This window comes from Schistocerca americana, chromosome 5 (assembly GCF_021461395.2).
Source record: "Schistocerca americana isolate TAMUIC-IGC-003095 chromosome 5, iqSchAmer2.1, whole genome shotgun sequence".
NCBI lineage: Eukaryota > Metazoa > Arthropoda > Insecta > Orthoptera > Acrididae > Schistocerca > Schistocerca americana.
The window spans coordinates 246,508,078-246,534,680 of record NC_060123.1 but is presented as its reverse complement, the minus strand read 5'-3'; the positions used below and the strand labels follow the sequence as shown (position 1 = coordinate 246,534,680).

Sequence of the window (26,603 nt, the reverse complement as noted above, 5' to 3'; positions counted from 1 at the left end):
GAGTAGTTTTGAATGTTGAGTGCTACGAAAAATGAAATTTCAGCTGTGGCATCATCTGAATTCTACATTTATGCTTTAAACAACTTTAGTAGTAGTATCTTCATTCAAAAATAATCTTTCATGACAAATTTCAGTTTTTATCCCTGTAAATATAGAGATATTTCTGAGAATTTTTGGAAGTTTTTAGAGCTGTGCGTAACATATTTCATAGTATATCAGAGTTTGTTACTTACAGTTTCTATTTCAGCAACAGCATACACTGATGAGCAAAACATTATGACCACTGCCCACTGCAACATTTGATGCTGTCTGGTGGTATTGCAGGCACGTGATGCCATAACAAATGAGTGTAAGTGGAGCAGACATGGATGTGGGATCACCCTAGCAAAGATATGGGCTGCAAGTGGGGAAATACATTGAGATAAGCAACTTTGACAAAGGGCTAATTATAATTACACAGGGCCTGTGAACGAGTATCTCGAAAATGGTAAAGCTGGTCGAATGTTCATGTGCTACTGTCATTATAATCTATGTAATGAGGTAGAAGGGCAGTGAAACTAACACTAGGCACAAAATGGTTGGACATCCACAACTTTACAGAATATGAGACTATCTGCACCAGACCATCTCTACATGTTCATGTGTTCATCCAATGGTATCGTCACTTACGACTGCAGCGGACTATTGGGATTTGACCTTTGATCAATGGAAACATGTTGGCTCTTTGAGTGAATCACACTAGGTCGATGGTCAACCTCACAAATGAAGTTATCAAGGTGAATGGCAGCTCAAAAAGTGCTGTGTGCAACAAACACAGGCTGTTGGGAGCAGTCTTATGCTTTCTCCTGTGCTTGCATGAGATTTGTAGTAGTAATCAAAGACACACAGACGGGTTTGAGGAGCACAGTGAGCACATGTAGTTGTCTCAGTAACCAAATTCACCTGATGTAATTCTAAAAATTCCATTTGGGTCACTATTGAGTGCCATCAGAACATACGCAAGTCAGCGACCCTTTATTTACACAAATTGCACAAGCTGTGCATAGGCATATATGCCACACAACTCCACAAACCTACCAACAAATTGTCAGACCCTTGATTATGTAGAATCAATGATTTATTTCATTTCAAAGATGGATGAGCTATTAGACAGTCAATCATAATATTTTGGCTCATCAGTGTATTTTATCTGTATTTATTGTAAATTAAAGCTGATGTCTAGCTTGTTCATGACCAAACAATAAAAAAATAAAAATTAAAAAAAAATTTGTCTCCCCGATTTTACTGTTGTCATGGAAGTTGCTGTGAAGGGTGTGTTGAGATGGCTACCAAGGCTCGTGAACCTCAAGCACTATCCTCTCCTCTGTTTACTGTCTGCTCTACATGAAGTACAAGACCTATCACTCATCTACTTGACTGTGAATGATGTGTCACTGGTGATGCTAAGTGTCCTGTATAATTAAGACAGGGGCCATGGAGAACTCAAGAGTGTCACAGCTGTCCTCAAGAAAACACATTTGAAGTGCTGTGTTCCACTGAAACTGAAATTAAGTCAGTGAAACTCACTTGACATGTTAGGAAACCTGCTATCTCCAACATGAAGATGAGGCAAATGCAAACTAGCTGGGGTCTATAAATTACTGGCAGTTCCAATGTACGGTAGATGGTGGTACCCTTTGGAAAATGGCAGCATGGAATGGAAAGGAAAACAAGGTGCACTTGTTGAAGGAGCTATTCTGGCAACTAGTGTGGGAACAGCTTACAACTAATTGCAGATTGTGGGCACATTGAAAGCAACAATGCCTCTCATCTGGATTCAGAGGTCATACTTTTATCGCTCCAATGAGTAGCAGAGTAGGTTGAGAAGAACAGCCTTGATCAAGTTTTAAGGAAGCTCATAATCCGTAGCAATGTCAACCAAACTTATTGTGAACCCCTGGTTCTGAGTCAGGTGGAGTACTTGGATTAGACTTTGATAACTCTGTGAGAAACTAGGCTGTAGCTCCCTAGACATGTGTCATAGGACTGAGAACTGTAGTATTGCATTAAATGGGTCAGGTTTGTACTACACAAAAGGGGCTGCTACAAAAATTGCTAACTGTGTGGGGTACACACCAGGGTTTTGTTTCTAGATTAGGTGACTTTTCAGCCATTCGAGATTACAATAACTGTAGGAGACCCCAAAGTATCAGTACACAATCAGAAGAAATGTCCTCACAGGTTAGAGCATTAAAATCCTAATGATTAACAACTAAAGCATTTGCAACAAAGTGTTAGAATTTAAAGTGTTCACATACTACTAGGTACAGAAAGCCTCTTAACATTATAAAATGGCAGCAGTAAGATTTTTGGGGTAATTTAAATGTATGACGAAAGGAGGTGTGGCTCACGATTTCCATACTGGGGAAGGTTGCAACTAACCTTGACCTGAGGCTATGCTACATATCAGTCTGTCACTATAACCAGGGGGATAGACTGGATGGAATAGGAGGGATAGATGGGATGGAATGAGATGGGATGGGAGGGAGGGAATGGTAATATTGCACTCTAGCCAAATTTTTTACATGCTGCATCTTTTTTCCGTTTCATAACCAACTACTAAATAACATCAAAAGCTACCTGCAAGATAAAATCTATAGGCAGGTTATCTATCCCACAATGTCACATTTCCCAACAATTTACCACAACAAACTGTATTGAAAGCCATGTTTTGGAGGAATCTTTAATGTGGCATATGTTAGCTTTGCTGCTTGCTTTATGTTTTTGGTATTTTCATTTTTAAACTTCAGACGTTTAATGTTATGTAAGCTGAAACTGTGGAGTCTATAAGTTTGCCTGACAAAACAGTGATGTTTCCATGATTTCACATATCTTGTGCTGTGATTGGCTGACATGACTTGGCTAAGTAACTGCCATGTCATTTACACACCATATTCGTCATATTTATAGTTGTGTATTATAAAAATATGCATCACAAGTGACACAGCACACAAAATCACTCAGCAGCAATGTATATTGGTTTGTGCTACTATACCCTTGTCTTGATTTATACAGTTCTTGTTCTTTATTTTTGTTTACATCGGATCTGGGCATACCAAGTTCCTTCACTTTCATCTTAACTGCATGTTCCAAAAATTTACCAGATAAATTGCACACTGACTTCATATTGTGTTGTTTTCAAACTTGGGGTATGCTACTGTTACGTGTAAGAAAGCAAAACTCACAAAACTCATGCATAATACACTCACAAAAAGAAACTTGCTAATAATGCACATTACCTGCAATCAGCAAGCAAAGAAACCAAGTAATAGAAGATCTTTCATACGCAGGGTATGTTTTGCATACTTTTTTCTCTAATCATTCACGAAACTCTTCCTAGGTGGTGATACTTATGCTACCATACTGCAGTGTACTCTAGCGAGACATTTGCAAACTATAGCCAATGTCAGAAACAAAAATACTGTCCAAAGTACTATCAAAGCACGTCAAAGCATAATAGAGATATATAGAGACAGGGATTTGATAGTGAAGTTTCAGCAGCTCTGTTCATTCCCTTTGGATGTATAAGCGGTGAAATGTGAAAATTGTGTGCAGGTTGGTAGGACACCCTCAGGCTAGAACACCAGAGCCTTCTGGATGTCCATGACAGCTGTACTCTGAGGCAGCTATGCCCCAAAACCTCTGCTACACATAGCTAAGCAACATTTCAAGGTGCAGTCTTAAGAGTAGTTACTACTCATTCAAGAAACATTTCAGTATCACATACCAAGCCCTAAAAAATTCTGTAAAACATTATTTAGAAATACATTTTAATGCACATTTTGGGGCAGCTCCACTTCAGAGCGTTTAATTATGAGCCGCACCTGATTGAAATGGTAATCTAATGGGAAATGTAGGTGATGTATTTTTCACAGTGGACAAGAAACTCAATTCCTCTGAGATAGAAATTGAAGCTGTATGGGAGATTGATTGGACAAGATTTAGCATGAAAGATGGGCATTAATTTGTAATTAGATATTTTTAACAACCAACGGACTCATTCCCAGATGTAAACAAAAACTTTAGAGAAAAACTTCAGTTCAGTAATACACAAGTTCCACAATAACAAAATCATCGGATGAGGCCTTAATCATTCAATAATCAAATGGGATAGTTACAGTTACGTAAGCGGTGGGCAACACAGAGTTCAGAACCTTAATCAAGATGAAAATACATTATCTCTAATGGAAACAAATAACACATCCTCTTACAGCATGCCCTCACAAGTGACCATGAAATAATTGTTGTAACAATGATGTCAAAGTACAATGGGCAACTAAAACAGCTAGAAAGATTTATATGTACAGCAAACTAGACACAGAGGCCGAGTGGCATTTCTCAAAGAGGAAACACACATTTAGCTCTGGACAGGAACATCTATAAGAACATTGGCTCAAGATTAAAAGAACCGTTGACCATGCGCTTGATAGATAAGTGCACAGAAAAAAAAAAAGAATTATTTTTTAAAAGCTATATATTTTCAAATTGTTTACAAAACAACATTATCCCCTTCAAAATACCCTGCGTTACAACTAATACATTTGTCCCACTGGTGCTTCCACTGTTCAAAACATTTTTTGTAGTCATCTTTAGAAATGTCTGACAGCTCCTCCCTTTAATTTATGTGATTAAATTAAGACAACATAAGCATAAATAGCATTAGGCAGTATTCTGATACTATTGTTGATATACTACACAGATTCAGTTTCTATGACTTTCTTCTGTTTCCTTAATGTGTAACTTTACCTGTGTCGTACCCCTGGAGGCTTTCCTTGTTGATGTGGTCTACAGAACACTAATGCACATATGAAGGTAAACATACAGAAGATTGAAGAAAATCAACCATTCCTATGAATCTGCTAACTGTATTCATCTCTTGGTCTCCCTCTACAATTTTTACCTTCACGCTTTCCTCCAGTACTAAACTGGTGATTCCCTGATGTCCCAGAATGTGTCCTAACAACCAATCCTTCCTCCTAGTCAGGTTGTGCGACAAATTTCTTTTCTGCCCAGTTCTATTCAGTATTCCTAATCAGTTGCGTGATCTTCCCATCTGATCTGCATTCCTTCTGTAGTATCACATTTCAAAAGCTTCTATTCCCTTCTTGTCTAAAGAGTTTATCATCCATGTTTCACTTCCACACATTGTAACACTCCATACAAATATTTTCAAAAAAAGACTTCCCAACACTCAAAACTGTATTTGATGTTAACAAATTTGTCCTGTTCAGAAATCCTTTTCTTGCCAGTGTCACTCTACATTTTATGTCCTCTCTACTTTTGCCATCATCAATTACTTTTCTCCCCAAATAGAAAACTCGTCTACTTTTAGTATCTCATTTCCTAATCTAATTCTCCCAGCATCATGTGATTAACTCCATTATCCTTTGTTTTGTTTTTGTTGATGTTCATCTTACATCCTCCTTTCAAGGCACTGTCCATTCTGTTCAACTGTTCTTGTTGGTCATGTGCTGGCTCTGACAGAATGACAATGTCACTGGCAAACCTCAAAGTTTTTATTTCTTAGCCCTGCACTTTAATTCCTGCTCCAAATTTTTCTTTGGTTTCCTTTACTGCTTGCTCAATATTGCTTGCTCAGATTGAATAACATCAGATATAAGCTACAACCCCTTCTCATACCCTTCTCAACCAATGCTTCCTTTTTACACCTGCTATCTTTAGAATTTGAAAGAGGATACTCCAGTCAACATTGTAAAAGCTTTCTCTAAGTCTGCAAATGCTATAAACATAGATTTGCCTTTCCTTAACCTATCTTCTATAAGAAGTCATAGGATCAGTATTGCCTCACATGTTCCAACATTTCTCCGGAATCCAAACTGATCTTCCCCAAGGTCGGCTTCTGCCAGTTTTTCCATTCTTCTGCAAAGAAGAATCAGTGTTAGTATTTTTCAACTGTGACTTATTACAATGATAGTTTGGTAATTTTCACATCTGTCAGCACCTGCTTTCTTTGGAATTGGAATTATTACATTATACTCTAAGTCTGAGGGCATTTCACCTGTCTCATACATCTTGTTCACCAGAGGGAAGAATTTAGTCATGGGTGGCTCTCCCCAAGCTATCAGTAATCCCAATGGAATGTTGTCTACTCCTGGGCCTTGTTTCATCTTAGGTCTTTCAGTGCTCTGTCAAATGCTCCATATAGTATCATATCTCCCATCTCATCTTCATCTAAGTCCTCTTCCATTTCCATAATATTATCAAGTGCTTCTCCCTTGTATAGACCCTCTACACACTCCTTTCACCTTTCAGCTTCCACTTCTTTGCTTAGGTCTGGTTTTCCACCTTAGCTCTTGTTATTAATACAGCTGTTTCTCTTTCTCTGAAGTTCTCTTTAATTTTTCAGGAGACAGCATCTATCTTTTCCCTAGTGATATATCCTTCTAAATCCTTAGATTTGTCCTCTAACTATTCCTGCTTAGCCATTTTGCACTTCCTGTCAATCTCATTTTGTAGACATTTGTATTCCTTTTCAATCACTTCATTTACTGCGTGTTATATTTTCTCCTTTCATCATTTAAATCCAATATATCTAGTGTTACCAAAGGATTTCTTCCAGCCCTCATCTTTTTACCTACTTGATCCACTGCTGCCTTCACTATTTCATCTCTCAAAGCTACCCATTCTTCTTCTACTCTTATCGTCAATAGTTCCCTAATACTCCCTTTGCAATTATCTGGTTCTTTCAGTTTATACAGGCCCCATCTCCTTAAATTCCTACCTTTTTGCAGTTTCTTCACTTTTAATCTACAGTTCATGGCCAATAAATTGTGGTCAGAGTTAACATCTGCTCCTGGAAATGTCTTACAATTTAAAATTTGGTTCTGAAATCTTTGTCTTACCATTATATAATCAATCTGAAACCTTCAAGTGTCTCCAAGTCTCTTCCTTGTACACATCCTTCTTTCATATTTCTTAAAACAAGAGTTAGCTATGGTCTGTGCAAACTTGTATGAGACAGCTCCCCCCCCCCCCCCCCCCCCCCCACACACACACACACACACACACACAGTCCATATTCACCTATTATTTTTCCTCCTCTTTCTTTTCCTACTATAGATTTCCAGTTCCCATGACTATTAAATTTTTGTCTCCCTTAATTATCTGAATAACTTCATTTATCTCATCACACATTTCTTCAGCCTCTTCATCATCTGCAAAGCTAGTTAGGATATAAACTTGTTTTACTGTGGAGGGTGAGAGTTTTGTGTCTACCTTGGCTACAACAATGCATTCACTGTGCTGTTCATAGCTGCTTATCCACGTTCCTTTTTTTTCTCTTCATTATTAAACCTACTCCTGCATTACCCCTAACTGATTTTGTATTTATAACCCTGTATTCACCTGACCAAAAATCCTGTTCCTCCTGCCACCGAACTCTGCTAACTCCCACTACATCTAACTTTAACCTACCCATTTCCATTTATAAATTTTCTAAGCTGCCTGCTCAATTATGGTATTTAACATTCCACACTCCAATCCATAGAACATCAGTTTTGTTTCTCTTAGTAACAACATCCTCCTGAGTAGCCCCACCCGGAGATCCGAATGGGGGACTACTTTAACTCCGGAATATTTTAGGCAAGAGGATGCCATCATCATTTAACCACAGGTTAATCAAGTCAAAACAAGCATAAGAACGGCTGTGTGACAAGTGTTCAATGAATTTGAAAAACAAGCTTTTAAATGTCGGATGGTCAAATAAGGCTGAACAGTTCTCATACCCCATTAAGCCAACTAATGGATCAAAGTAATTTTTCCACAAGGTTATTTGTCATTATGGCAGATCATAATATGAAGACTGAAACACTAAATACTGTCTTCCAAAATTGATTCACCAAGGAAGATTAAAAGGCATTTCTTGCATATGATTTTTGCACAGACTCGAATATGATATATATCTATAAGTGAGCACAGAAGTGAAATCTTGCTCAAGACATTTTATAATAAAAAGTCAAGTCTCACTTTTAGTAATAGACCATAAAAGGCTGCTGGGCTAATGGGGCATGTCATTTAACTGCAAATCAGTAACAAGTCACTTCAATCTGTTAAGCGACACTAGAGTGTTGTAATGACACACCTCACTTTCTTTCGCATTACCCCAGTAATCTGGAATGCTAAATTTAGGGAATGAGACGGCCATGTCACCTTGCCAACAAAGGATATCACACAGTTTGGAAATGTATGTTTGATTATAGTCTTCTTTGACATGCTGTTGCAGGCAAAAAAACTCCTCTCTAGAAATAAAAACTGTCACTGAAACAACTTACTATGTCAGTTTTATTATGTTGCATTCTACTTGGGCATGCCAACCAACAAGCTGTTTGTCTGCATGAATGGCCACCGACAAACTGTGGCCAAAAAACAGCTGGACTAGTTGGTGAGCTTGCTGCCAAACACAATGTTTTTCACTTCTATGACTGCTTCACAGTCTGCGCCATCTGGATCCTTCCAACCAACACCAGCTTTTTTGAATTGTGCACTTGGGAACTCTATGTTCTCATAACCCCACTCCTGGCCTCGACCTTCATTTGTCACTGTCCTTCATCCACTTATCTCCTTCCCTGCTCCCATTCCAGCAGTACACAGCCTTCTATTCCACCAACACACCCACAGTCCTTTTAATTCTCTCCTTTCCCAGTGTGTGAATGAATTTAATGGGCTGCTGCTCAATCATCATCAATATTGCGGACTTCTAAACTTAGTTCGAATTCACTTACAACTTTTTTTTCTAGCATTAGGCATAATGGGAAATTATGAGATAAAAGAAGCAGATGACAATGTTTCAGAACTACAAACCATCTTCGAACTGAAGGCATAGGAACATCTTGTGAGAAGCAGATTGTTCTTGGTGAGATTCTTCAAAATTTTCTAATAGCCTCAAAAGGAAGTGTCTTCCATGAACACTGCACTGTACATTTACCTGCACAATTATAAAATTTAGAGTAAAATAACTCTGCAACTGGTTTCTGTAAGTACCAAAGAATGAAGACTTTACCACCACCTAATAATGGACAACATGAACACCATTAATAATTACTATGCAGACGGAGGAAACTGATTGTTAACCTTACATCCTTAGCTGTGCATAATTCTAAGATTATTTGTACCCACACTTTGAGAGATTAAAATTTTTGAAGCAGCAACTTAGAATAGAAGCAGATTTCTGAAATAGTCCAATTACCATGGTTTGCATTTATTTATACTGTCGCATTCTATGGTACAACATGGCACGTTTTGTATTTATTGTCCCTAATCTTCAGAGGTTGTTACTCGCAGAATGCACACACATATGAACAACCACTTAGCAGTACAATTTTTGTTCTAAAAAATTGAATCAATGAAAACAGAAAACCTAAAATTACACCAACTCTAGAACTGCTTGTTCAAAATGTATATTTACTTGCTGAATAGTGAGATATTCACGAAGAAAAGCTGACTGCTGAGGAGCTGATTGTTTGCTTGCTGGGGTGAGAAGCTTGGAGAATGACAGTGAGGCATCTGAAATTTGCTTGAGGTATGCTGCCTGCCTGCCAATCGTGAAATGGATATGATCTTCAGCCAAACTCCAGTTTCTGTTTTCATATATCTGTAACACAGGAAAACATTAATACCTCACAATTAGTTACAACCTGCATCTTCAAAATCTTGTTACTAACTTGGTATGCCTGCTTGTAGCATCTGAGTGAATGTTTTCGCTGTCCAGCTTTGGAGAAACGGTGTCCAGCTAATACAATATGGAATGCATATTTTCTTGCCATGCGAGGTCGAGTTGACTTTAAGAAACAGTAGGACGCTTGCTCCAATAGCAAAGCACTGCGCAAGTCAGAATCTTCACTTGTCATTCTGATGAACTGCTTTGCAGCTTCTCCATACAAACTTCGACCCTTGAGACACTCAGTACTGAGTAGTGTTGCTCGAGTCGCAAACTGAGGCATTCTGGAAGACAAGAAACATTGTATATAAGAAATGTTTAACACTACCAGCAGTACAGAACAGAATTACGATGGCTAACATAAGTTAAGTAGGGTACAGAATGTTGATTGTTATTTCATAATGATCCCATTTCTCATTCAGTCTCATTCTAAAATTCAATGCACATTCCACACGTCTTTCAAAGAAAGATTTTAAGACATTAGTCTCTGGAGACAGCAAAGTTTTCATGAGAAATGCGCGCACACACACACACACACACACACACACACACACACACACACACACACACACACACACACACGTGTGTAAATGAGTAATACTAATACATAAAATGAGTAATAAATGAGTAATACTAATACATAAAAAACATACTTTCAATAACATTATTATTTTAAATGTACTGTTCCTTCACCTGTAACTACACCCCCACCTTCCTCAAGTATTTATTAATTTTTAATTCCTCAAGAACTGTGAATTGTATAATACTTTTGTGCCCATTTATTATGATTATAATCTTAATTTACCTGTACTATTTTTATCTGTAATCATGACATTTACTATTCCTCATGCATTCATTTGGTTCATAGTCTTTAGAGAATGGTGGTTTCCATATATAATACTGTGACTTCTGTAAGCTCATAATGTTATTTTACTATCTCAACTTAGCTATGTTGTTTTACCTGGAATTATGACAGCTATTCCTCCAAAACTTGCCTATTTTATATGTGTTATAGAATTGTGCATTAGTTATGAACTATTTTAACTTCTGGGTGCCTGCACTTTTTTGTTTATTAATATTACAATCTTAATCAAGTGGATTAGTCCTAACTGGAATTAGATCACTAATGATTACCAGTCTTTCAATTTGGTAGAACTGTGTGGTACTTGCATAAATTTTAGAAGTGATCATCCTTTCTGGAGCATCCCATAAGGGTCACCCTCCATTCCTGCAATTTGTTTCAGTCTACTTGTCTTTTTATTGTAAATAATTTAACAATTTACCTTCCCTACCTACATATATTAAAACTATGTGCTTTGTGCACTAGAAAGATTTATATACTGTTTATCTTACAGCACTGTAGCACTATATAAGGCAGAGATGGAATTTGAATACTTTACGTATGCACAATGTACTAGAACTTCAACTTAGTGTATTATACACAAATGTTTATCTCGATGTAAATTATTCTGTTCCCTCATTAATAATTTACTAATGGACATTTTATTTGACTAATATGCACCATAAGGATGTCCAGCATATTTTTTAGTGGTGTTAATATGACAATGAATGTTACATTTGTATAAAACAATAGGGCAGTTTTCAGGTTATGTTGGCTAATTAACATAATCATCTGCACTACTGTATTGTTTTTGTGCCACATATGCACAGAAATATCATGTATGCATGACCACATGTACCAGCGATGTATTACAATGAAACTGGAAGCTTAAGGTAAGTAAGTATCTTGAGTTATAAAGTATACGTATATGCGAGAGCTTGAATAAAATTTAGGTATAAACCAGTATCACTATCTCTGAATGTATTACACGTGCTTGAAAATGACCCAAAGTTGAAATTGGCCAATTCCACGGATAATACGAACAATGCAGCCTACTTGAAACATGTTTTCATTCTCAAAGTATTACCGAGGTTAAAATCCAACATCTCCTTTAATTGCTGACGCCATTACAGTAATTCTCACATTGGTTTAACAGTACTTGTTCCTTAATATTTACACAACGCACCTTGATTGCTGTGAGTAGTAGTAAGATGAGTTGTTGCAAAATGAAACATTAAGTTCACATCATCTAGAATTTCTCCTCCTGCATTTAACACTTTCTTGTATCCCTCTTTTCAGTAAGTATTTAAATCTGACATACTTCTAGCCTTACATTTTGTCTCTTTAGTAGTAAAATAGTACATACTCTTTAAAGGTACAACATGTTGCCTATGAGAATTTTATGAGTTTTACCTCAATTTTGTTCAGTGGGGATAAAACCTCCGCACACAGGCCCAGATGGCCCCATCGATACAGATCAGCCGCTAAGTCGGCCTTTACCAATGGCGTCATTGGAAATGGTAAGGACCAGAGGTGTACAAATTACTGTTTTGATATACCCATGCTTGCCTGTTAGCCGGGTGGGCAAGCTGCTGCATGATAGCAGCAGAATGGGCAGATTGTGTTACTCGCACCTAAGCCTAACTATGCCTAACACAAGCAGGCTAAAGGAAGCTTGCCTGCCCTTCTTCCCACTGTGCTATGCTATGTAGCAGTTTATCCTGTATTTTTTCAGTGTTATAAATAGGGTTCAGAAGTTGATGGAAAGTCTTTTTTACCTGAGTATCACAAGATGAGGGTCAATGAAGTATATATTTATTTTGGGTCATTGTATAGGCCAGAAAATGGAGGTTTTTATTCACCCTTTTCTTCCTTTTCACCATATTTCATGCTTGCTTAGTTATTTCGATATGAACAGTTTTCTCTGTAAATTCACCCTATTTTGATTGCTACTGACTGTTCTGAATTCAAACCATCATCAGGTCAACCACAATACCGTACATCTTTCCTGTAGTAAGCAGAATTGTCTCTGAAAGCCGAGGTTCTTTGCACCTAAGAAATTGAAGATGTTTATCACACAGCAACACCAATTGAAGTAAAGTTTTGGAAGTCTAGTTTCTGTAGCCTCAGCGTGTTTCAGCCAAATATGACCCAGGTATAACAATTTTAATTACTTTTCCCAGTATTTGCACTGCAAGGTCATTGAAAAACAGTTAATTCTAAATTCCCTAAAAGCATTTTAGCAAACATGACGTTTGTTTTTCAGTTTAAATTAAAAAAACTGCGTATCTGAAAGAAGAAGCTTTTCTTTCACACTAAGCTTTCTTTGCACTACATCGCATACCACCAAACGAAGTTTTTTATGTCCACTGACCTATTTTTTTTTTTCCTGTTTCAGTCAATGTTTGCCCTAAATTTAGAAAGCGTATATACTGCTAAATGGCCTTAAGTCCTTAGCATACATTTCCACACATTTGTCAGCCACTAAGCCATTGTTCAGTTTCAAAATATTTAAAGTGAGGAAACTGCTGATCAAATTTAAAACATGCTTTGATATACTCCAGGTTTCTGACAATGTTTAGTAATGCCTCATACAATTTGCACTGCACAACCCATACCAATTTATTTGAAGTTGCCTCAAACACATGAAAACCTTTCCCTTACTGGACTAGGGTTCTGTTTTGCAACTGGTATATTTTCCCCAAATCCTAATTTCTCTTCAATTTTAGGTTTGGTTTGCTCACTTTACTGCTGCCACCAATATGATAAATGAGCTGAAATGAAACTACCCATGCAAACATATACCTGACAAGCCACAATGGATTGATAGCGCAACCGGTTGTCAGGTGTAGCAGGCTGAACAGGTCCCATGAATCTTGCCAGGATTGCGGAAATCCAAGTTGGTCCACTTTACCCACTGTGGTTCGGTACACGTGTACTCTTCTGTCTCCATCACGACAAAAAGAGCTGCTTAAATGGTTGCAGCGAAGACAGGGGCAGACGGGCTGGAAAGAGAACTTGTACATCTCTGGTATGGATGGGGATGGGGTCAGCACACCACTATCCTAGCTATTGTCAGCTGATGTGGCATGGAGCCACTACTACTCTGTGAAGTAGACCCTCAACTGGTGCCCTGAGTTTGAGTACATTTTGTTCCAGTCCTCCCACCAAGGAAAACTCCCTGACTGTACTGGGAATCAAACTCAGGTCCTATGCCTGGCAGTCAGCCACGCTAACCACTCTGCTACAGAGAGAGGTAGACCAGGGGGTGGGAGGCTACAGTGGGGCATTTATATACTGACCAATAAACTGCCACCTGGTATAACACTACACAACTTTATGAAAATAATCATAACTATACATAATTAAATCATGGACACTTTGGTGCATTGCACTGCATTTACCAATGCCTGTAAGCAGCAAAAGGTCTAGATTTCATTATAACTTCATTCTTCGAGAGCTGCAGGATTACCAATGATACCTATACAGATACCAGCTTCGCATAATTATTCAGCGATTGTTTTGAAGTAACTACAGAGTAACAATTATAAATGTAACCAATATAGAAGACATCGTAAGTTGCAGATGGCACAATTAGAAGACACTTACACAAAGCTTTCGGTCACAGCCTTCATCTGCAAAAGAGAAACAGAGAAACACACCAGCCATACACACAAGCAAGAACACCTCAGACACATAACTGCCAACTCCAGCAGCTCAGGCCAGAATGCAACTATCATGTGGGATGGCAGCAGCAATCTGGAAAGGATAGTAGTGCACAGGTGGGGGGACAGAGGAACACTGTCTGGCGGAGTGTGCACGGACTAGAGTGCCAAGGGGTATGGCATTAGGAAGTTGTGGGGTTGGGAGGTAGAGAAAAAAGGAGCAAAAAGGAGAGGAGCGGGAAAAGATGGGTGGGTGTGTTGGCAGAGGCAGCAGACAAAGAGACTGGGAGATGAGAATGAGGAAGAAATGATTCTCATCTGGCATTCTCTTTGTTTGCCACCTCTGTCAATGGACCTGCCATTCTTTCCCCACTCCTCTCCTTTTCACTTCTTTTTTCCCCACCTCCCTACCCCACAAACTCCTGAAACTGTACCTGTTAGCATTCTAGTCCCTGTACTCTCTGTCAGACAATATTGCTCTGTCCCCCACATGTACAACACTCCTATTCCTTCCCTGCCCCCTGCAGATTACTGCTGCAATCACACATGATAGTTGCATTCTGGCCTGAGCTGCTGGAGCTGGCAGTCATGTTTATGTCAAGTGTGCTTGCATGTGTGTGTTTCTCTTTCCCTGATGAAAGCTGTGGCTGGAAGCTTTATGTAAGTGTCTTAATTGTGCCTGCCTGGAACTTAACATGTCTTCTTTATGGTAAGTAGTAATATACCTTTGCCTACATTGTTATATTCCTATGTGGATTTTCCATTGTTTGAAAGTAACAGTGTTCTTATTAATACAGTGGGCTCATTCAGCAACAATAACTGTGCCTCATTCCTCGTATTTTGAGCAGTGAGACTACAACTGTGACAAAGTCTTACATAACCTGCAATGTAAATTATTTCTCAACAACAATGAGGTCCATAAATTAGTCATTAATATTAAAGCAGATCAAAAATATGTAAAAATGTGCATTACTTTCCATCAGATGAATAACAACGTAACTCTGATCATCGCTACATCAAGTTTTAACAATTTTTTTTTTCTGGAACACTGGAAATTATGTTTTTAAAAGTGATTTTCTATGTCATTTTTTGTGTATTTTTATGTGTGGCTATGCATGTATGAAAGTTCCAAAGTAGTTCCTTACAGTCAGTCCCAGATAAATGTACACTGATGAGCCAAAATATTATGACCACCTGCTTAATAGCTTGTTTCTCCAACTTTGGAACGAAATACATCCCTGATTCTGCATATCAGGGATCCAACAGTTTGTTGGTAGGTTTTTGGAGGTATGTGGCATGAGTTGTCTATGTCCAGGTCACATAATTCGCATAAATATTGGCCCATTGATTTGTGTACATTGTGACGGCACCAATAGTGATGCAGATGAATTCCACAGGAATTACATTTCCACAATTTGGTCACCGAGACATCAACACGAGTTCAGTATAATGCTCCTCAAATCACTGTAGCACGCTTCTGACTCAGACATCTGAGACACAGACAATTATATTGCTGAAAGATAGCAACACCATTGGGGAAGACATCAAGCACGAAGGGATGCAAGTAGTTCGCAGCTGTCAGTGTGTCTTCAGTTACCACCACAGGTCCCATGCAAGCACAGGGGGATGACTCCCATAGCATAATACTGCTCCACCAGCCAGCATTCATGGTGTGCTGCACGTTTCGAGCCACGGTTCACCTCAATGACAGCATTTGTGGAGATGACAATCGACCTAGTGTGGCAAAAATGCGATTCACATGAAGAGCCAAAACGTTTCCATTGATCAACGGTTGAATGCTGATGGTCCTGTACCCAATGCAATCATAATCGACAATGCCATTGGGTCAAAATATAAACACATTGGGGTGGTCTGCTGTGGAGCTCCATGTTCGACAATACATGATGAACAGTGTGCTCCGAAACACTTGGGCATGCACCAGCACTGTGCTCTTTCAGCAGAGATGTCACAAATCACAATCTGTCCTACTTTACAGAGCAGACAAGGCTCCAAATACCATGTTCTGTGATGAGTTGTGCACGTCCAACCACTTAGTGCCTAATGGTAGTTTCAGTGTCCTACTTCTTTCCATAGATTCTCAAGACAGTTGCAAGTGCACATTTGACCAGCTCCCCTGTTTTCGAGATACTCATTTACAGGTTCTGTGCAATAATAATTTGCCCTCTGTAAAGTTGCTTACTTCAATGGGTTTCCCCATTTGCAGCCCATATTTTTGCTGAGGCAATCTCCCATCCATGTCTGCTCCACATACATACTTCTGTTGCTGCATCATTGCTCACAATGGCATCAGGCAGCATCCAATGTTGTTGTGGGCATTGTTCATAATGTTTTGGCTCAGTGTACTTTGGCAACACGAGAACATACTGATTTTCCAAAGTTCTTATTTAGAAACCAAGTGAGAGCATTCACTGAAAATCATCTCTTTACTAAATAAAATTAATAGTTTTCCGACACTTTTTATAGGAACTGTGATGTGAAATTACCAATCTATCACTATCAGAAAAAAAAAAAAATACTTGGGATATTTTATATTTTTCAAAATTAGTTTACTTCTGCAGAGACTAGAAGTGGCGCAATGTCCTGGCAGGACAGTATTGTTTCTGAACACTGTCCTATTAAGAATCCTGTAGTGTTTAGAAATTACTATTAAACAAGAAGTGAGTGACCAGCTTTCAGGCTTGGGGGGATAAAAAAGTGCAAAACAATGGAAAGGAGCTTCCTCTAAAGAGTATGGAACAAGTGTTATCTATTTAACCAGAATCAGTTATGGAAAAGGAAGAATGTGTAAAATGTGAAACTGTCAGCGCATTGCAGTTAATACTGAGAAAAACAGAAGCTGTTAGTCACAAAAACTTGGTGAAGAGAGAAAAAAAGGTAAATGAAAAATTCAAACAAAAATTGGACAAATTTAAACAGGAATTGGACTCTGCATTACAAAAGAAAATTTCTGAGGCTAAATTAGGAATGAATAAAGACTGAGAAACTTGAAAATGAAGTTTCAGAAATACAATGGAAACAACAGGTTGGAATAACAACAATATAAGGAAAAGATAGATTCCTACACTCTGTAAAAATGACAAGCTGGAGACAGCCAACACATATAGCTTTCGGCCAAAGCCTTCTTCAGGAAAGGAAAGGAAAACAAACACACACACACACACACACACACACACACACACACACACACACATTGTGCCTGTCTGCAACTCAGTGTCTCATCTTTACAGTGAGTAGCAATCTATCTTTTCCTTATATTGTTAAGTTTCAGAAACAGTCTGAAGTCAAACTTGAGATATTTGTAAAACAAGAAATGTTGATAATCACATAAATCGGGAATGGCCAAGAATTCTTTACACATGCAGTGCTCTCACTTGCGTGCAGAGTTCTGTCACCTGGCAGCATTCTAACCCCACTATGCACCGTGCTGTCTGAGGGGGAATGAGGGGGAAACTGAGTATGTGCAGTATTTGGATAGCAATGCAATTGTGTGACGGTCACTTAACGTGTTACAAACAGCTTGGTTCATATTTCACAACAACATTCTTCTTATACTGTCATCATAGACTCCGTAACATGTTAAAAGTGTGTGTATATCAGTGTAATTGTTAGATGTTCTCTGAAGAGAGATTAAATGCAATGGAAATGAAGTCCCATGCTACTTGACAGAGCACAGGGGATAGATGTGAGAGACTCACACCACCGTACTATGCAAGGTCCTAATGGAGGTGGTTTGCCATTGCCTTCCCCCGACCGTAATGGGGATGAATGATGACGATGATGATGAAGATGACAACAACACCCAGTAATCTTTGGGCAGGTGAAAATCCCTGACCCTGCTGGGAATCGAACCGAGGACCCTGTGCTCGGGAAACAAGAACGCTACCGCAACACCACGAGTTGCGGACTAGACATTAAATAAAAAAATAAATTTACAGCTGTCTTCCAAAACCTTTAATACATGTGCATACCTACATACAAACACACATACCTCTAAATTACATAAATACATTCTCTCTCTCTCTCTCTCTCTCTCTCTCTCTCTCTCTCTCTCTCTCTCACACACACACACACACACACACACACACACACACACACACACACGATCCATCAGGTCAAAAAGGATTTAGAAAATTCTCATACAGGTCCAACAAATATTATTACCAGCAAGTCATACAGACAAAAACTCAGCAAATGGGAAGTACCGCCATAGAATGAAGTCAGTGGCAGACCAGTGACACAATGTACTGAAAAAGGAAAATGCGCCCATCCAGAAAAAAATTAGAGGTGCCTGAAGACTCTGTAGACTGAAACATACGAGCTCTACGTGATCCAATAGGATCTACCTCTGGCAGAAAGATGCTTTGGACTAACGATGAAATGTGCAATAATTGTTTACTCTCTATATAAGAAACAGATCTCAAATACAGAGTTCATGGATGTTGCCCACATTACAAAAGTTCAAAACCAAATGTCAATCCAACACTTTCCCAGGGATACACCTACACAACAGAATCCATGAGTTATAATAGCAGAGAGGAATAGGATGACAGCCAGTAGAAGCCAACCTACTCTGAGCATGCTTCAAGGACGTTGGGCATCAGCAAATCTCATAGGTGTAGCTCGACAACGATAACAGCAAGTGGAACAATGATGCTTCTGGGATGTTGGGCACCAGCAAAGGTCAGAGGCAATGGCTCAACAATGGCACTTACTGGTGGGATGAAGTGTAGCGAGGCACAACACCTGGGATTGGCAGACAGTTGTCTGGTGTAGTGTCAGTGGCAGATGCCTATGGCGACGAATGTTGGTGTGGCCAGCAGGAAGCCCAGAGGGGTACTGGCTGTAGCATGTCCAGTAGTGGCCTAAATACTGTCCAGCAAAGGGATAACACTGTGGCACTGAGTGGGCACACAATATGGTGTAAGAAAGTGGTGCTTTGACAACAGCATGCTCAATGCAATAGGCATGTCACCTATCAGTGAGGTTGGCACTGCCAGTTCCCAAAGGAGGTTGGGCTTGTAAATGGTTACATTGATGTGAACCGTTTACTCACGCCCCCTCGACAGGTGACACCCCACAATACATGCCTGGTACACGATGCAGTGTAGACATAGATGTTTACAATATGCCCCTCCTCTTACAAGAGGAGGTATAGTCAGTCCGAAGGCGTCATGGAAATGATGTGCTGGCAATGGTGTCAACAAGCGTCTATGAACCATGGGAACAACATTTAACCAACAGCAGTCAGCCAGAGGGTGATGCTGTCAAGAGGCCAGCGAGCATCTGATGTGCCCAACAAAAGGCGACCTCGATAAGGGACCTGTAAAACTACAGACTGGCAGCAGCAGCTGGCCAAGACAGACACTGAAACAGGGAAGTAACCAATTCTATGCCTTTTATGAGTTCCTAACCTGGAATGAATTGTATATCACCTGTGTGCTTCAATAGCTTAATTTCTCAAGTTTCTGCATGTTAATTTAATATCTAATAGCCACCGTTCTCGTATTTTTGTTTGTGTCGGGAAGTAAACTGATTTTGCGACATATTACAAGTTCCTAATCAGGGGCAAATTATTTAGTTTCACCTTAGTGCTTTGGTAGTTACATTTTTGAATCTGTGCATTAATCTAATTTATTAGACACAGTTCCTGCGTTTTCATCAGGGTCTATAGTAGAGTCCCATAGCGTGAGTCAATAGTCATTTGTTTGTTCTTTTTAAGCTAGTGGCTGCTTGTTGGTGTTAGTCATCCAGTCAGGTAGCAGCAGCCAGCAGAGACAGACACAGTAACAGCGAAGTAACCGATTTTGTGACTTTTATAAATTCCTAACCTGGAGCAAATTCTATAATATCATCCATGTGCATTAATAGTTTAGTTTCTTGAGTTTCTGTGTGTTAATTTAATATCTAATAGCCTCAGTTCTCATGTTTTCATTTGTGTCGGAAAGTATACCGATTTTGTGACCCATTACAAGTTCCTAATCAGGGGCGGGTTATTTAGTTTCACCAGAGTGCTTCGGTAGTTAGGATATTGAATCTCTGTGTATTAATCTAATTTATTAGACACAGTTCCTGCATTTTCGTCAGGATCTACTGTAGAGTTCTGCAGCACGTACTGATAACCTATCTCGGTAGTTTAGTTTTCCACGGTCTTTTTGTATGGACAGGGACTATGATTGTTGTGTGCGGATGTGAGCCGAGATGGTAACACTTCGCTCTCAGCTCCAGGCTGTGATGGTGTCGGCTAACAGCTTGAAGCTGCAGTGGATAGGCACCACTGTTGTTGGCCGGCCGAGGGGATTCAATGGATGTCCAGCATGTCCGAGTCCTCCAATTGGTCCTCACTGCTGGCCAGCCCAGTTACTGCTTGCACTGAGGTTGATCCCCTCACTTGTGTTCGAGTGGCAGGTCACCTCCGGGCATAGCAGGCAGTGAAAAACTTTCTAACCTTCCTGGTTAGTCTGACAAACAGGTTCCAGGTGCTGCCTGTGACTGACACTGTTGCTCAGCCAGATGCCGTTGCCTGTCCTGTTTCAGAGGAAAACTCTCAGCCTGCAAGATCCGGTCAATCACAGAGGGTGGGATTATTGATAGTTGGGAGCTCCAACATTAGCCGTCTTATGGAGACCCTTAGGGACATGGCTGCCAAGAAGGGGAAGAAAGCCAATGTGCATTCCATGTGCATACCAGGTGGAGTCATTCCAGATGGGGAAAGGATCCTTTCGGATGCCATGAAGAACACAGAGTGCAGCCAACTGCAGGTGAAGGCTCACGTCGGTACCAATGATGTGTGTCACTTTGGATCAGAAGAGATTCTCTCTGGTTTCAAGTGGCTAAAAAGAGTGGTAAAGGCTGCCAGTCTTGCTTGCAAGATGAAAGCAGAGCTGAAAATTTGCAGCATAGTTGACAGGGCCTATTTTGGACCTCCAGTACACAGCCAAGTAGAGGGTCTCAATCAGAGGCTCAGATGGTTCTGCGAGTGTGTAGGCTGCAGATTCCTCAACTTGCGCCACAGTATGGTTGGGTTTTGGGTTCCACTGAATAGGTCAGGAGTCCACTATATGCAGGAGGCAGCTACACGGGTATCAGGGGCTGTGTGGCACGGACTGGGCAGGTTTTTAGGTTAGTGGATCTCAGGAAAACACAAACAGGATGCAGACCGAACACAGGAAGAATGTAGATATAGGAATCATCAGTATAACAGTTGTAAATTGTAGTAGCAGTGTTGGGAAAGTACCAGAGCTCCAAGTGCTAATAGAAAGCACTGATGCTCATATCGATATAAGCCCTGAAGGCTGTCCAAAGCCGGAGATTAACTCAGCTGAAATTTCTGCTAATAACTTAATGTTGTTTCAAAAGGATGGGCTAAACATGGCTGATGGTAGCATGTTTGTTGCTGTTAGAAGTAGTTTATCCTGTCGCGAAACTGGAGTAGACAGTTCCTGTGAGTTAGTACAGGCAGAGATTGTTGGCAACCGGAATAAAATAATAATTGGATCATTTTACTGACTTCCCAATTCAGATGACACATTTGATGAATGGTTCAAAGAGAACTTGAGTTTGATTTCAAACATGTACCTGACTAATTTAATCTCAATATGTTGGCGAAAATACATGTTTAATTCCAGAGGTATGCATAAAACAACATCCAAAATTGTGCTAAATGCATTCTCTGAAAATTATTTCAAGCAGTTAGTTCATGAGCCCATACAGATAGTAAATGGTTGTAAAAAACACACTTGACCTCTTAACAACAAATAATCCTGAGTTAATAATGAGCATCAAAATGGATACAGGGATTAGTGAACACCGGGTTGCCATAGTGAGAGTGAACATTGCAACCCCCAAATCATCCAAAAATAAACAAAAAAATATACCTATTCAGAAAAGCAGATAAAAATTCACTTGATGCCTTCCAGAGAGAATCTCCATTCCTTTCAAATTAACAATAAGCGTAGATCAGATGTGGCTTGAATTAAAAAAAATAGTACTAGCAGAAATTGAGAGATTTATACCAAATAAATTAACAAATGATGGAGCTGATCCCCCATAGTACACAAAACGGGTCAGAACACTGTAACAGAAACAACAATAAAAACATGCCAAATTTAAACAGATGCAAATTCTCCAAGACTGGCGATCTTTTGTAGAAGTTGAAATTTAGTGCGGACTTCAATGTGAGATGCTTATAATAGTTTCCACAATGAAACTTTGTCTCAAAAGCTGGCAGAAATCCAAAGACATTCTGGTCGTATGTGAAGTATGCTAGCAGCAAGACACAGTGAATGCCTTCTCTGGGCAATAGCAATGGAGATACCACCAAACACAGTGGTGCCAAAGCAGAGTTACTAAACACAGCCTTCCAAAATGCCATCACAAAAGATGATGAAGTAAATATTCCAGAATTCGAATCAAGAACAGCTGCCAACATGAGTAACATAGAAGTAGATAGCCTTGGAGTAGTGAAGCACAAATCACCTAACGAAAAGCAAGTCTTCTGGTACAGACTGTATACCAATAGGTTCCTTTTACAGTATGCTGATGCATTAGCTCCAAACTTAACAATCATATACAACTGTTCGCTCGAAGAAAAATCTGTGTACAAAGACAGGAAATTTGCACGGGTCACAGCAATCTCCAAGAAAGGTAGTAGGAGTAATCCACTAAATTGCAGGCCCGTATCATTAAAGTCAATAGGTAGCAGGATTTTGAAACATATATTGTGTTCAAACATTATGAATTACCTTGAAGAATATGGTCTATTGACACACAGTCAACACGGATTTAGAAAACATTGTTCTTGTGAAACACAACTAGCTCTTTACTTGCATGAAGTGTTGAGTGCTTTTAAGTAACAATGCAAAGAAATTTTGTGAACCCTGATAGACGAAACCTTCCAAAATTTTATGTCTTTATGGCTTACGACCACATCATTTGGCAACAAAGTCAGCCTGTGTCTCCCTCTACTGGAATTACATAAAATAAAGCATCAGTAGCATGCAAGCTGTAGCAGCAAAGTTGGTAAAGTGACAAACTGCTGTGGCAAAGGACGTAGGTTCGTATGCTGTACACGAAAATATTTTTTGTCCTCCTTGTGTTTGCAATGCATTATGAGACTTCGTTAATCATCAAAGTTAAGCATTTTTCTGAAATATTCATTGTAATTTACACATAAGAGTGCCCTTTCTCAGTAACGAGTATCTCCGATTTTGTGACTTCCATACGTTCAAGAAATGAAAGATGAAATTACTGTGTGTGAAACAACTGACAGTGACATTTATACTACTTCGTGTCAAAAATAATTCACCATTTTTTTTTTTTGGAATACGTAGCTATTTCCGAGTGTGTGGTCACACAGGAATCTAAGGGCACAATGTAAATTACTGCAAATGAAACTAGCAGCAATTGTCTTTATATTCTTATCTGTGATCAAATCACTGACAACAGTAAACAGAGCTAAAAGGTTCGTGCCATAATATTTTCATACTAAAAAAATGGTTGAAATGGCTCTAAGCACTATGGGACTTAGCATCTGAGGTCATCAGTCCCCTAGACGTGGAACTACTTAAACCTAACTAACCTAAGGACATCACACACATCCGTGTCCGAGGCAGGATTCAAACCTGCGACCGTAGCAGCAGCACGGTTCCAGACTGAAACGCCTAGAACCGCTCGGCCACAGTGGCCAGCTATTTTCAGACTACACCACCATATATGAAACATTTTGGTTCATCAGGTGTATGTTATAAACTACAACAAACTTCTATAGCTGCACTAGCCACACGCCCTTGAAAAGGCGATTTTTTTACAATTTTGTTTTTATGAACCAAATCGTTGATGTATCATGTAGGGAAGTAGGTTACTTCATCATCTGGAATACTAGGAGTGAGCTACAACCATATTCTATGCATCATCATATTCTTTGACACTCTCTTAAACAATTTTTCGGTTCATGGAGAGGTGTTCTGTCTATGCAAATAATTGAAGGCAATTTATTCCCATACATGTTTTGCTTCTTTTATTTGTGAAGCATCATCACGAATACAGGAAGCAAAATACGTATGGCAATAAACAAAATGCCTTTAATTAGTTGCATAGACAGAATGTACCTCCATGAATTTTGAAGCAACTAAGGAATGATGGAAAACAGAAAAAAAATGACAAATTTTCCAAGTGTTTCTATAGATGTATTTGTACAATGTGGTACTACACTCCATTTCTAACACTTATTACAAAACGTAAAATCCAAAACAAGGCATCGATGTAAATGAGAATAAAATGACAATGTGACATTTACGAAAGTTTCCAGAACACAGTCAATTTCTATTGTTATCATGCATTCATGCAAGCCCACAGTCAGTGAAATCTGAACAGTATTACATACTCTAACCACACTTTTTGGTACTGTGAAGAATGGTATGCCTGAGATGGCTGCTAGCCGCTTCGAGTTTGTGCCACTGTGGCGATGCAGTGCGCGTGCGCAGATCTGAGTCAGATTGCTTTTCATTGGTTGACGAGAGGAGAACTGACAACTGTGTTTCGGTTCACTAGGACTGTTTGGCACCGCTTTTGAATTGCTTACTGAATAAAGTTGGAGCTCTGTTTCGGAAACAAGACTGTTTGGTGCACTCACGTACCAAACCGATCCGTTACTGAGAAAGTTCACTCTTATTTATAAATTACAATGAATATTTCAGAAAAATGCTTAACTTTGATGATTAACGAAGTCTCAGAATATGTTGCAAACACGAAAAGGAAAAAAAATATTTTTGTAGCCAGCAGTATACGAACCTACACCTTGCCACAGTAATTCCTCGCCTTACCAACTTCACTACTACAATTTGCATAATGTCGGTGTTTTAATCTATGTAATTCCATTTGAGAGAGACGCAGGCTAACTTCGTTGCCAAATGATGTGGCTGTAAGCTGTAAATGCACGAGATTATAGAAGGTTTCCTCTATCAGACTTCACAAAATTTCTTTGCATTGTTACTTAAAAATTTTAAACATGTTTTGATAGTTAACATATTAACTATTTGTGGAAAAGAGTATGTGAAATCACTAGTAATTTCAGCCAACACTCATGTAATATACATAAGCAGAGCCAATGTCTTGGTATTTAATGATCTTTAAACTCTCAATTGCATAAAAATAACAAGTATTTTGAGAGAATATTGACCAAAAACTTTTTTTTTTTTTTTTGATGTTGTAATCATTCACAGTAAAAACCTAACCTAACCATATTTCTAATAAAGGGTCTATTACGAACTCACTCACGAACCAGGTGCGTCCTGTGGTGATTCTTTAGTACCACAATCACTAAATCCAAAGCTACAACCGCTAAATATGTTTAAAATAAAAAATTATACATTTAAATAAATCACAGCTAACTGAACGATAGGGCCATACTGAAATCCAAAAACTCTTGGTACAGTTGTCAAAAAATCAGAGAGAGTACCGTTCGGTAACAGGCTTTAGAAGCTTGCTGAATACGAAATTTGAATAAAGAACCAAAAATGACGTCACTACCAAGACTAACCTACTGCACCGATCGGTATGAATGATATAGAATAGGGCCCCAGGTAGGAGTGATGAAGTACAACGGAAAAGTTCAAAGAAGGGCAGCACGTTTTGTATTATAGCAGAATTGGGGCGAGAGAGACAGTGAAATACATCGATGTAGATGTAAATGTAGACAGAGAGACAGCATAGGGAAAGATCATCCAGCCACCGGTGGCAGGGTGAAAGGAGGAGGGTGAGTAATGACAGGGCACAGCCCTCCATTGGCCCAGATTTGCAGTGAAATTTCCACGAATGCCAAAACAAAAGCACAGCGACAGAGAGGAGTAGACTGTGACCAGCACAGCCAAAGAAGGGAGCAGCATCAAATGTAAGGCAGAAGTCCCCTGAGAGTGTATGCACAGTGTGCCCAAGAGGCAGAGGAAATGAGGTGCAAGAAGAAACCAACAGTGCCTAAGCAATGGGCGACTAGTCGGCCACAGGGTTGGCTGCAGTGATGGCAGGGATTGTGGCCACAAAACTTGAGAAGATGGGGCAAAGACCACCTGCAATAGGCTTGACAATGACCAAGGTGACGGAGGACGGGTCGGCACCAGCTGAGACAAGGCTGTCCGGAACAGGACCAGTGTCAACTGGGCTCAAGATTAGAGCTGGTGCTGCAGGTAAGATCGACCCCTGGGTAACGAGATCAAAGGATGATATATGCCAAATAGCAGGAAGAGGTCGCAGCAGCAGTGGAGGTAGATGTGGTCACGAAAGTGGCAATGGGTGGCGAGTTGTCAATAGCTGGTTTTGGGAGACGTGGAGGTGAAGATGTCTCTGCAGTCACCCAGGCTAACATTGA

General features: G+C 39.5%; 1 protein-coding gene across 3 annotated transcripts in view; it reads right to left on the bottom strand.

The window, feature by feature from the left end:
* The window catches only part of LOC124615731 (trafficking protein particle complex subunit 8), a 283,551-nt gene that overhangs the window by 159,727 nt on the left and 97,221 nt on the right, over positions 1–26,603 (bottom strand). For all 3 annotated transcript variants that reach the window (XM_047143805.1, XM_047143803.1, XM_047143806.1), the window contains 2 exons: positions 9,720–9,999; positions 9,464–9,649 (listed from right to left, as the gene is read on the bottom strand). In XM_047143805.1, the coding sequence (XP_046999761.1) occupies positions 9,464–9,649; positions 9,720–9,999 (466 nt within the window). The remainder of the gene's footprint in view (positions 1–9,463; positions 9,650–9,719; positions 10,000–26,603) is intronic.